Raw genomic sequence first — 12,606 nt, forward strand, 5'->3', positions numbered from 1 at the left:
TTTTACAACTTTTACGGCAAAAAATAAAAAATTATATTTAAAGAAAAAAAATTATTTTAGGCCTCAAAAATGGGACAGTCCCTATAAAATTGACAGAATGCTTTCTTAGAAAAAAGGCATTCTATCAAATTGTTGAGGGCTAAACCATTTTTTAAGTCGGAAAACGTTTTTTTTAAATTATTTTTTTATTTTTTCTCGTAAACAATGTAAGCTATATAAACTCATTTTTTTTATCCTTCGTTATTTCCGAAAAAATCCGATTTTTCGCAAATATTTTCTTTTTTAACTGAAATAGTGGTTTATCAAGTAGGGGTTTTGAGAAAAAACACTTTCAAGAATTTTAGACAAACAGCCGCCATCTTGTCATTTTTTCAAATTTTGTTAGGAATCAATTGAATGAGCAAAAATTCTTGAGTCGAAAAAAAAAGAAAATTCCAAATACCTATGCTCGTTCGGAAAATACTGCATTTTGAATCTCAATCTCAGTTTTTGAGAATTCTTAGACATAGTCTTCAAATGATTGTCACAAATAAAAAAAAATTGGAAAAAACTCTGAAATACGGATTTCTTCATTTTTATCATAGAACTACATTCTGACACCATGACCTACACTTTTCTTGAAATTCTGCCTGATTTGAAATGGAATTTCTTTAATTTTAAAAAACATGCCAGACGAAATAATTTCAATTTTCAAATTAGAACCATTCAAAATTGAACTATTTTACCTATGAATCATGAATCCATTTTTCTCTTGAAAATGGACAATTTTTAAATTAGAATAATTGTGAAATAAAAACCAATTACGTATATTAGAGTGGCCCAAAAAAGCGACTGTTTAAATCGGAATAAAGAAGTCAGAATATGCCTATTTTTTCTGTAGTCATTTTTAGCTCTAAAGGTAATTGCTGCTCTTATGGAGTTTAACACGTATAAAAATACATTTTCCTTTTCAAGTTCACTTTTTCATAAGAAGTTATGAATCAATTTATTCAATCTTGAAGTTATTTGTGCTCCGAGATTTAAAGATGGATTTTGCAAACTTTTCATATTTCATAAGTATTATGTAACAATTGTACAAGAAGAAAAATTCGACCAAAATTACAATATTTGCAGACTGCATGCTTTGGTTTTGTTTGTGTGAACTGAAATTTGCATAGAGTATACTTTAAATCTCTTATGATGAATCTAGAGAAGAACAACTAAAATGGCAAAAGATTTAGCATAAAAAATTGTTTGAAAGATGGGGAAAAACTGATAACTTTACTTGAAATTCGTGCGTAGGTTAACAGGTGAAGCTTTTATGGCGAGTGCAATAAACCGTGTCGTGTCGAATTTTGTTGGTGACGCGAAATATAATAAACTGACCCTAACGGTAGTGGCAGAACAATAAGACCTTAGCTATCAAGTAATAAAGTTTTAGGCTGTAGGTCTCTAAGTAGAGAGGCGTAAGAATATTATACAGACACAAAGAGCGGATTAGTGGCCAGAGGCCAGGAGGGTGAATCCTTAAAGTGAACTCAAAGTTTTGTCAATTTAAAATTACTTTGTCAAACATTTTGAAAACATTTTAACGAGCTGGAAAATGACTCTGCAACAAAACAAAAAATAGGCATATTCTGACTTTGCTTATGCTATAGGAATTTCCAATCGCCCATGAACATTTAAGTAGTCACTTTTTTCCACAATTAACATTTTATATTATTAATTCGCTACAATTAGAAATTGCTTAATTTGCAGATTTCAAATTTGACATTAAAATTGAAATAGTTCAATTGATATATTTTTAATTATCAATAGAATATTTATCAAGTTTAAAGAATTAATATTTACTATCGATCAATTATTAAATTTTCAAAGTCAGAATTGTTCGAAATCAAGTATTTTAACTCTGAAATTTATGCAAGAATTCAAAGCCATATTTCTTTAATTTTGAAAATGAAGTATTAAATTTTAGGATTAAAATTAGAAGTAAGTATGAGGCCTCTAAAAGAAAACCTGGCCATTAAGCATTGCAAACAGAATAATTTGAAATGCTACAATATTACGAATCATTTTGTTGCAGAAATTTTTGTTTTGTTTTTGAAGTTTAAATTAAAATATGAAAATAGATAACCACTTTCATTACAAGGAAACGAATTTTTGTGAAGTATCTATTTTTTATTTCATTCTTAAATCTGTATAATTGTAAACATGAAAATAAATAAATGCAAATCTATTATAAATAAAATAAAATGATTCATTCAAATCAAAGTTAATTATATATTATAAATATAAATCTATTTTTTATTTCATTCTAAAATCTGTATATTTGTAAATATGAAAATACAGTATTTATTCATTTTTCAATTCTGTCCGAAATAAAGTATTTAAAACCAAATTTTCTTTAACAAATTCAAAGAGTAGGCAATTTATTATTCAGATGTGTAATGTTGTAAACTTAGACCGGCCGTTTTAATCGGAGAAATAAATTCTTGGACATTTCCCGGTTCTTTCCCAGTTCGCAAAAATTTTGCAACACTCAACAAAATTAAAAAATTAAAACTCTAAAGCTAAACATTTTTCCATTTAAAGTAATGAAAAATAAACTACAAATTAAAGCTCATAAAGTAGAAATCTTGAACTGTGATATTTTAAAATTGAAGTTTAAAGCTTTTAAATTTTGAAGAATTTTAAATGAAATGTAGAAAAACTGCAAATTTAGAATTTTTAACTTTTATAAATAATAGACTTCAAAGATTCAGATTCCTTTACAAAAATATAAATCCACGTTATCATGTTCAATGCTCGAAATTAAAAAATCAATCTATGAACTTAAAAACGGATATTATTTTAAGGAATTTAAAGCCACAAAAATTTTAAAAATGTGAATTTCAATTTTTTTCAACCGCACACTTCTTGAATTAAAAGTTAAATTATTTTCATTTAAAATAGTGTAAATATCCTTGAAAAGCTTTTTCTAAATTTCTAAATATCTTTTAAAATAAATTAAATTTTTCCTACAATTTTGAGAAAATCCTGAAAATTTTAACAAATTTCCTTAAAATTTTGATGCATAAATAAAAACTGAACACTTCTATTTTGTAGAAAAAATATGAATAATTTTAAGAGATATTTAGAAATTTTGAAAAGATTAAAAATTAATTTAAAACTTGAAATTATTTCAAATGACTTAAAGAAAACTAGGAAAATTAAAAATGATTTTTCATTTCACTAATTATTTTAAGAAAGTGTTTAAAAAGATTTAAAAATATATTACCGATTTGTTCCTACAATTTTCATAAAATACTGCAAATTTTAAAAAAATTTCCTTAAAAACCTTCCAGATTCTCCTTTGACAATTTTGTAAATCTTTTAAAACATTTTTAAACATTCTCTTCACATAAAAAAACATAATTTTTCAAAATGAAAGCCTTTTTATATACAACCGTTACAATTATAACGTTCAAAGTTTAAAAGCTCGTCAAAATTTTAACGATTCATGACTTTCTATATCAAACAATTCAGTTTTAAATCATTTGCTTTTTAATATTTGGTTCGAATTTACTTGTCCTAAATGAACATTATTGCTAATGATTATTCTTTTTCTTAATTAAAAATTTTTAAATTGAATTAATTAAAAATGGAATAGTTTAGACTAAATCGTTTTGTCAAACCAATTATTGTCCACTGCTTAATGCTTAAAATACAAATCGATTAAAAAAAATTATTTATTCATATTTACAGTTAATAAAATAAAAATGTTTTTTATCCAAAATGTTCAACTTCAAACGCTTTTAATTTTTAGTTGTTTAGGTCTTCAAGATAGCATTTTCAAATTCTTTAAATTAAAAATGTGCACTTAAAAATAATTAACTAAAATGAAAAATGTTGTAAGTAAAAGATTTTCGAATTTCGCACTGTAAACTGAATGATAGTATAATTGAAAAAGATAACAATTCAATTATTTTTTTAAACTGTTGAAATCGAACATTTAGTAGATTTTTATCCTAAAAATTTGTAATACCCCTGTATAAACTTTAAGTGCAAAATTTCTTTGATATTTATGTTTATTTGATTGAAAGTAGACTAGTTAACCCCAAACTGAGGGGCAAAGACGAACACACTTTGGAATGTAATAACTAGTTAATTATCCCAAAATTAAATGTTTTAATTTCAGGATACAGAAGAGAAAGAGATTTAATACCTTCCGGCTAAATATTGAGAAAACCCTTTAAAAAATGTATCCCCTTTGCCGCGTCTAAAGTTATCGAGTGCTTCATCTGAATTGCTTTTAATTGGTTCTAATGGCTCTTTCGTAATAAACAAAACTAAAATCTGGGGAGATCCAGAAACTTATTACCTGGCAAGAAGAAGAGCCTCGACCAGGACAACAACTCCAATCTCCGGAAAGCGAGTTATTAGTTCCAAGGCTGGAGTTCAGTGCAAGAGGAATTCCTGAAGGTAGAGGAAGAGTCCCACTTTCAAAATAGTCCCAGTCGCAGTCTTCGAGGCCCTGAGCATGTCCACCGCGTGGTAGACCATTTAAATAGGAGGAACCGGAACAACTACTGTCGGCGTCATCCTCTTCACGACCGGAAGATGAATCGGAACTGATGAAGACGAGACGTCGGTAGTCGACAAGTGAATCCTGGGTATGAGACTGAGAATGGGTCCCAGTATGACCTTGAGTTCCTGGGCCCGGGGGGCTCGTTTGTCGCCCCCCACCCCGACCAATCACATGTAATGCCTGGAGATTCTGTAATTCGTCGCCACAGCAGGTTCTGGCGTGAGACCTTCCTCTGCGACGTGATCCTGAAAGAACAGTTCAATTTGAAAAAATGCATTGTCTTATAATTTGTTCTTAGAACTTACACAATGGGATGGTCCAAAAAACCTCAAAATTCCATTTGATTAAAATGGGGAGATTCTGTATTTTCGAAAAATTTAACATATGCTCCAGGGTTTCATCGAAACGTGACAATTTTTTAGGGATTGAAGAGGAGTGTCTGCGAAATAAAACCATACTAATAATTTTTATTTTGAACCCACCCTCCCCTGCAGCGTCCCAAATATGTTCCAAAATTAAAAAAAAAATTATGTAGCATTGTTACGTTTGAGACTTTTCTAACAATGTTTAATTGTTGAAATATATGTAAATTATTTAAACAATTGTTCCTACCAAAACTGCTCGCAAAAATGTAAAAAATAATCTTATTTTCTGTCTGAAATGTAATAGTTAGTCATTATTTGGGCTATTATATATTTTTAAAACAATTTTAAATTATTTAAATAATTACTTTGTTGAATAAATACATAATTTTGATACATTTCTTCCAATTTTTAACAAATCCCTATTTGTTTAAACAATTTTTATTAGTTGAAACAGTTTTTTGTTCTATAACTTTAAAAAAATGAACCATAGTGTCTAGAAAAAATATATTAACAATTATGTTTTCAAAAATATTTTACAATTAGTATTTTCTGAATTAAACATAATATTGAATAATTTCAAGTAATACTACATTCTGATAAAAGCTTTATGTTATGGTTTATACAATTAATTATTATTTTTTTTTAATTTACATTAAATTTAGCCTAAATAACGTTTATGAGGAAGAAGTGTTATATTTTAGTAAATTTACAATAATTAAAATAATTAAAACATTACTATAGTTATAACTTTGTACAATTATTACAATTTATTTATAATCATTTAAATAATTAAAAGCATAATACAAGCTACATCTGGAACCAAAGAGCATGAAACAATTATTGTACAAAGAAATATAGCACATCATCATGGCGAAATCACCTATCTTTTTTTCGCGATTTAGAAGTTCGACATCTTTCCTTCAACAAAACGCATCAGAATCGATAAAGAACAAAGATATATTTCGAGACTTAACAATTGTTAAACTTTTAACAGTAGAAAACGATACTGCTGAAAAAAGGCGCTAAATTAATATAATTGTTTCCAGATATCAGAAATTTTAATTAGGCTGCACATAAAATGGATTTAAATTATATTTCCTTATAGCATTTTAAAATCTTTTATGAATATCAAGCTAACATATGATCCATATGAAAGACAAAAGAAATATATATTTATATATATATTTACGAAAATAATTCTGTGTGTTATATTTTACATTATTGCTCCACATGTTTCAATAGAGAACTGCTTGAATGAATAAAAATTGTTTAAACAAGGACATGACGTTTTTAACAGAATTTACTACTCCAAATGAAAAATGTTTAATATATTTTTTCTTCACACTATACATTCAAAAAAATAATTGCACGCATTCTATTTTTTTTTTAAGTTATCGAAAAAGAACTGCTTGAGCAAATAAAAATGGTTTAAACAAAAAGAGATTTGATAAACATTATAAAAAATGTATCAAAATTATGCCATTGTATAAGAAAATTAGCATAGAATACCAATAATTGAGAAAAATTGGATATCTTTGGCTCAATTTTGACCAATTTCGTAAATAAACAATAACAAATTGTTTGAATAATTACGTAATGTTAAAAAAAATTACTACTCGAAACAATGACCAATTATTACATTTCAATAATAAAATAAGATTATTTTTTACATTTTTTTGGGAATAAATAATTGTTTAAATACGTTACATTCATTTAAATAATTAAACTTTGTTTGAAAAGTCATTGGAAATATTCAAAATGTCCATTAGTAATTATTTGTATAAAAAAGACGACAGAAATGACTAAGAAATAACAATAATACGTAAAAATGTAGTTTTTTGTTAGTACCGTTTTATTTCGTAGACATTCTTCTTCAATCCCTAAAAAAGTTAGCACGTACAGATGAAACCCTGGAGCATGAGTTCAATTTTTCGAAAATCCAAAATTTCCTTATTTTAATCAAATAGGATTTTAAAGTGAATACTTGAATTTCGAAAAAAATGGATTTATTTCCTCCGGAAATGAAAACTTTGGACGGGGGATGGGGGGGGGGGTTGGCCCTCTAGAGGGCAAAAAAAGGTTGAAATGCATTTTTGGACCACCCTAATACTCAACGACTCAAAATTGAGGGTTTTGTGGCATAAATGGAGTTTATTTTGAATTGCAGCCACTTTGGGCCTTCATGCCAGACCTTATACATAATATAATTTAGTATAAAGAGAGTTGCTACAAAATCTCGATTCCCTGACTTTCCCTGTTTAGGAACAAGGAATTTTCAAAAACTGACGAATTCTTGACTGGGACCAGCGATTGTTTTTGTGAACTCCTTTTATATAAATCAGAATTAAAAATTATTTTCGAAAATTATCAGACTTAACAAAATTACTTGTTCCAAGTAAGAATTAAATTTATATACAAAATTTTTTATTGTCATTCAGAAATATTGCAACCCCTTTTTTCACAAATTTGGAAGAGGTAAATTTTAAATTGTGCCGAATTCTGACTTGGAACAGGGTTTTTTTTATGAATTTCATTCTTCTAAAATAGAACAAAAATTCTTTTCCAAAATTCCTACCCCATGCCAAAAGTTCCCTGTTCCAAGTCATATTATAATACTTCACGGAAACTTCCTTTCCCAAGTAAAAATTATAATTCTTACCGAAATTTCCTATTCTAAGATGAGCGTATAATGAAAATTATGATTTTTGACGGAAAAACCCAGTTCTATCAGAATTATCATTCTTTTAGGAAATTTCCTCCCTCAAAGACAAAATTCTAATTCTTTGAGGAAATTGCCTGTCCCAAAGTCAAAATTATAAATCTTTAAGAAATTCCCTGTTCAAAAGTAAAAATTATAATCTTTTACAGTAATTCTACGCCACAATTATCAAAATTATATTTCCTTACTGAAATTCCCTGCATCAAATACAAAATTATAATTTTGATTAAAATTACCCGTCCTAGAGTAAAAACTTTAATTTTGGAGTCACATTTTAGTTTGGTCTTTTAAACAAAAAGTCACTTTAAAGAATCTCATTTCAGTTTTTCTCTAAAAAAATTTAATTAATCTACGTATGAAATTGAAAATAATACACAGTATGAAAATGCGGTTCGATATAATATTATACTTCACACTCTTTCACTCATAGTTGGAGATTCATCTCTTTGGTTTAAAATTGAACTAATAAAATTTAACTATTCTATTTTTGATAAAAATTCATCTTTTTTGGGTAAAAACTTCAACTATTTGGCTCAAAATCCTATTTTGTTAAAAAGATGTATTTTTTTCATAGAAAATTTATCTTCTTGGTTGAAATATGAACTTTCTAATCTAATAATTTTTTTGTTTGAAGATCCATCTACTTGTTTGAAAAATTAACTATTTTGTAGAAAATTCTTCTTTTTTCATTGACAATTAATGATTTTTCCTGAAATTAGTTACTTTTTCCATTTTCTTCGAGTACAATAGTTTTTGCAGTCCTGTGAGTATTTTTTTAGAAAATGTATCTTGAAGTCTCATATACCCTCATATCCTAATTTTTAAGAATCGAATTAAATATCCCATAATTCTAGCCTAATTTAAAAGTTTTGTCTCGAGTTTTCTATGGATGGTAATTGCCATAATTTCAGTTTGTTCAAGGTAAAAATAGTATTCGCGCTTTTGTTAACGACAACGTGGATTCAACATTGAAGGGAATAAGAAAAGCGAGGAGTGTTTTCAAAAAGGCGCGTCGCGTCACGCTAGAAGGTGCGTTTGCTTTTACGCGCTAATGAATTACCTGGACAATGGCACGAGCCACGTGAATAAGATAGTCTGTAGACTCCTGCAACACTGTTTTCTCATCAGTCAGCAAAGAAAAAAAAAAGAATTAAAAAATTAATTACAGGGATCGCAATCTTTCCGCTATTCCCCAGCGTGCCCCCCACCCCTTAACAATTCCCCTATTGTCTTTAAATATACTTCAATTGAAAATAAAATATTTGAATTACGCGGGAAATTCTCTGAAATTATTAAACACATAAAGAACTATAATAACGATTGTTCAATTATTCTATATTCAAAACTAGAATATGCTAGCGCGCGTTTAGTGAAAGTTTCATTTCTGTTACAGAATTCTTTTTTATTACTAGTTTAACTTTTTTAAATTAAAAAATTTATAGAATAATTTATAATAAATAATGAAAACAATAAAATGACTTTGTATAATTTCGTAAATTTGAAGCATTTATATAAACTATTTATAAATTGATAAAGTACAAAAAAAACAAGTATAACTATATATAAGTGCTACAAGTTTCATGTAACAAAATTATATCACTTTAACAATAAGCATTCGTTTTAAAAAGCTTGAAGCTGAAACAGTTTAAAACATGCTGAGAATGTGAAAACTGGAGACAGAAGTTGTTATCTAATATCGAATTGGCACAGTTATGAAATATAATTATAGTAATTTTTAAAAATAAGTATTTGAAGGTGAAACTTTTTAATTGAAATGTACAAAGTAGAAAATATTCTTGATTATGAGAACAATTTTAAACATATAAAAATTTGCGTATTTGACCAATTTCATTTTCTTCGGACTTTCGGACATCGCCATGAATGGATTTCCAACGAAAAAAGTATATCAATTTTTTAAATAAAATTCTGTAATAAGAGCAGTCATTAAAAAATTATTTAACATTATTTGAATATATAAAATTTCGTGCAAAAAGATTGTTTCTGATTTTCTACATGTAAAACAAATGTTTAAGCTTTTATCTATTTTTCATCTTTTTCGTAAAAGAATGATCCTATTTCCTCTTTCTTGAGCTCATTTTGCACTGTGATCCCTATAATTATATCTTTCCCCAGTCTTGCGTGTTTCAAACGAGAGCTTCCTGTTTACAACAATTACAAGCGGGAAGGTTTTTCTCTGGGCACGGTGAGCCTCAAGCAACTTTAACCGAAAGATTCTTGAAGTTAGATGATACTTATAGGATACTTTTTACGTTGTCATAAAAGTATTTTCAGAAAAAAATTGCCCAATAAAATTTCTTTTCAAAATGTTACGCTTTTATTTTTAAAGTCATGCCAGAATCACTTGATTTTAACTTGAGATGAACCGGTGATTAATCAAATTTTTCAACCACTTTTATTGCGATAAAAGGGCTTTTTCATTTGCACAAAAACATCTGCAGATTAGACAGTTCTCATTTTGAAGTATACATAAATTCTTAATACTTTTTTACTCTGTCTTTAAGGAAAAAAAGTAGCCTATTATATTTAAAACACAGAAATTAAAAAAAAAAAAAGAATAAAAATGGTTTTTTGATCAAAGTGTTCCACGATTTTTCTAATTGCATATCAAAAATATCTAAATAAAATCCGGGGAGAAAATTCTGTAAAAAAGTCCAGTAATGTAATTTTTAACAAGCTTTTGCAATACAGGAATATTTGTAAAATCAACAAATATCATTTCAGAAGAATTTTTATAGATCTTTCTTGACACTAGATTTAATTTTTTTACTTTTTTTGTGTGCAAAGTATGCACATACTATGTGCGAATAATATTCCGCAAAAAACCTCTTTTGTAATATATTCTCCAGGTTACAGTTGGTTGAAACTCACCGTGTGGGGATAACATAAGAAAAAGAAATTACCTTTTTAAAATGGTCAAAGAGAAAAAAATCATCCTTCTGAACTGAGAACATTCAAAATTTTGTATCCCGGGGAGTTGTAAATTTTAAGAATTATTAATATAGAAAGTAGGAAAAGTGATTGATTGGTGGGTTAGACTTTGAATTATTTGGTGAATCTTTAATAATGTAGGCGAACAATGGTAGAATACACCCACTGAAGTGTTTAAACATTTCATGGTAGATTGAGTGGTTCAGAAAATATTAAAAAGTGAAATTTCTCTCTTCCTTTTTTGGGAAACGATGCATAAAAATTTAAATTATCTAAAGAACCTAAACTAATTTATTGAAGCAACTTATTAACTGATAATTTCACTCATGAATATCAATTCTAATTAACTTGGAAATCATCTTTCAGTGAAATACATTGAATATTGCCATTACATCAAAGAATATAATTAAGCAGAAATATAAATAATTGCACTATATCAACCGGAACTATAGAAAAACTATTTTATTTCATTCCTTTCTACTCAAAAATTACCTAAAAAAAATTGTTTAAATAAATCTATAGAAGTAATACCTTTTATGAAGAAAAATCATAGAAAACCTTATGCGAATGAAGAAACATTCGTGCTTTTTAATGCTATTAAGGGGTTAAATAAGAAACATCAAATCAACTAATAAATTATTGAAAATATTATACATGGGTCGTGTTAGCTATTTCAATGGAAATTAGTATTTTTAAAGAAGAATTTAAATGTAAAATCATAAAGTTTCGAAGACGAACTATTTTCAACATTTTTAGATTGTGTTCAAATCTTCTGAAATCCCTTGGTATCGTAGAAATCTAATGAAAATTCCTTTGAATCTTTTAAAATAACCTAAAATATTTTGAATCCTTTGAAATCTTTTGAAAACCCTTTAAAATTTTTTTAATCGCTTGGAAATTCCTTGGATTCTTTTAAAGTACCTAAAATGTTTAAAATCATTTGAAATCTTTTTAAATTCCATGCAAATTTTAAAGCTCTTGAAATTTTTTTAGGATTTTTAAATCTACCGTACAATCTTTTTAAATCGTTGAAATCTTCTAAATAATCTTTGTAATCCTTAAAAATACCATAAAATCTTTTAAATTCTTAGAAATCTCTTGAAAATTCTATAGAACCTTTAAAAATGCCGTAAAATCTTTCAAATACCTTCAAATTCTGTGAAATCTTCCAAATTTCCAACAATATTTCGAATCCTTTGAAATATTTTAAAATCCTTTGCTATCTTTTAAATCTTTTGAATATTTCTTAGAATCTTTAAAAATACCGTAAAATCTTTTGAATCCTTTGAAATTCTATGGAATCCTTTAAAACAATCTAAAATATTACACATCCTTTGACATCTTTTGAAAGAAGATGTACAATTTTTACAGGGGCGCCAACCCGGGCGGCCGCCCTTTGCTATATTCCAGCATAAATAAAACGGGTACAAAAAATTCCATTTGGAGAAAAAGTAGATCAGAGTTCAATATCTAATCATTTTTTTCGAATTGGCAATTATAAGTGATGCAAAAACGTATCCTGATTAATTTTTTCCATTACAACAAACATATCGTAGAAAAAGATTGATTAATAAATTTTTGCTAGGCATTTTTTTAGAAATCCATTACAAATTTGTCTAAGTTACCATCAGGCCAGCCATGTGCCATTTAAACTTTTTTCTTATTTCCATCTTCATCTTTTACAATATTAATAAAAACTTAAGAATGAATAAACGCCGTTTCCTAATGTTTTAAAAGCATTGAAAGTTTTTCAAAAATTTGTAAAATGACAATGATTTAATTGAGTAATATTATATTATAGCAATGGAGAAAGATATTGAAACAGATTACGACGAAGTCATTAAAATGCTCATGAGTTTGTGCCCAGAAAACTCTCCAATTATAAAAGCTTTGCTGTATTGGTAAAGAAACAGAATTATAAATATGTTTTCACGTACAAATTAATCACCATTCTAATCATTTTGATAATAGCTTTCGCTTTTTTGCTCCTCATATTCTTTTTTCTCAAAAAGAAGGAGGGTTGGGGG

At 27.4% G+C, this 12,606-nt stretch overlaps 1 protein-coding gene across 2 annotated transcripts in view; it reads right to left on the reverse strand.

The window, feature by feature from the left end:
• The window catches only part of LOC117171527, a 173,141-nt gene that overhangs the window by 64,552 nt on the left and 95,983 nt on the right, over nucleotides 1–12,606 (reverse strand). For both annotated transcript variants that reach the window (XM_033358911.1, XM_033358910.1), the window contains exon 10: nucleotides 4,340–4,791. In XM_033358911.1, the coding sequence (XP_033214802.1) occupies nucleotides 4,340–4,791 (452 nt within the window). The remainder of the gene's footprint in view (nucleotides 1–4,339; nucleotides 4,792–12,606) is intronic.

Source organism: Belonocnema kinseyi, chromosome 4, assembly GCF_010883055.1.
Source record: "Belonocnema kinseyi isolate 2016_QV_RU_SX_M_011 chromosome 4, B_treatae_v1, whole genome shotgun sequence".
NCBI classification, from domain to species: Eukaryota; Metazoa; Arthropoda; class Insecta; order Hymenoptera; family Cynipidae; genus Belonocnema; species Belonocnema kinseyi.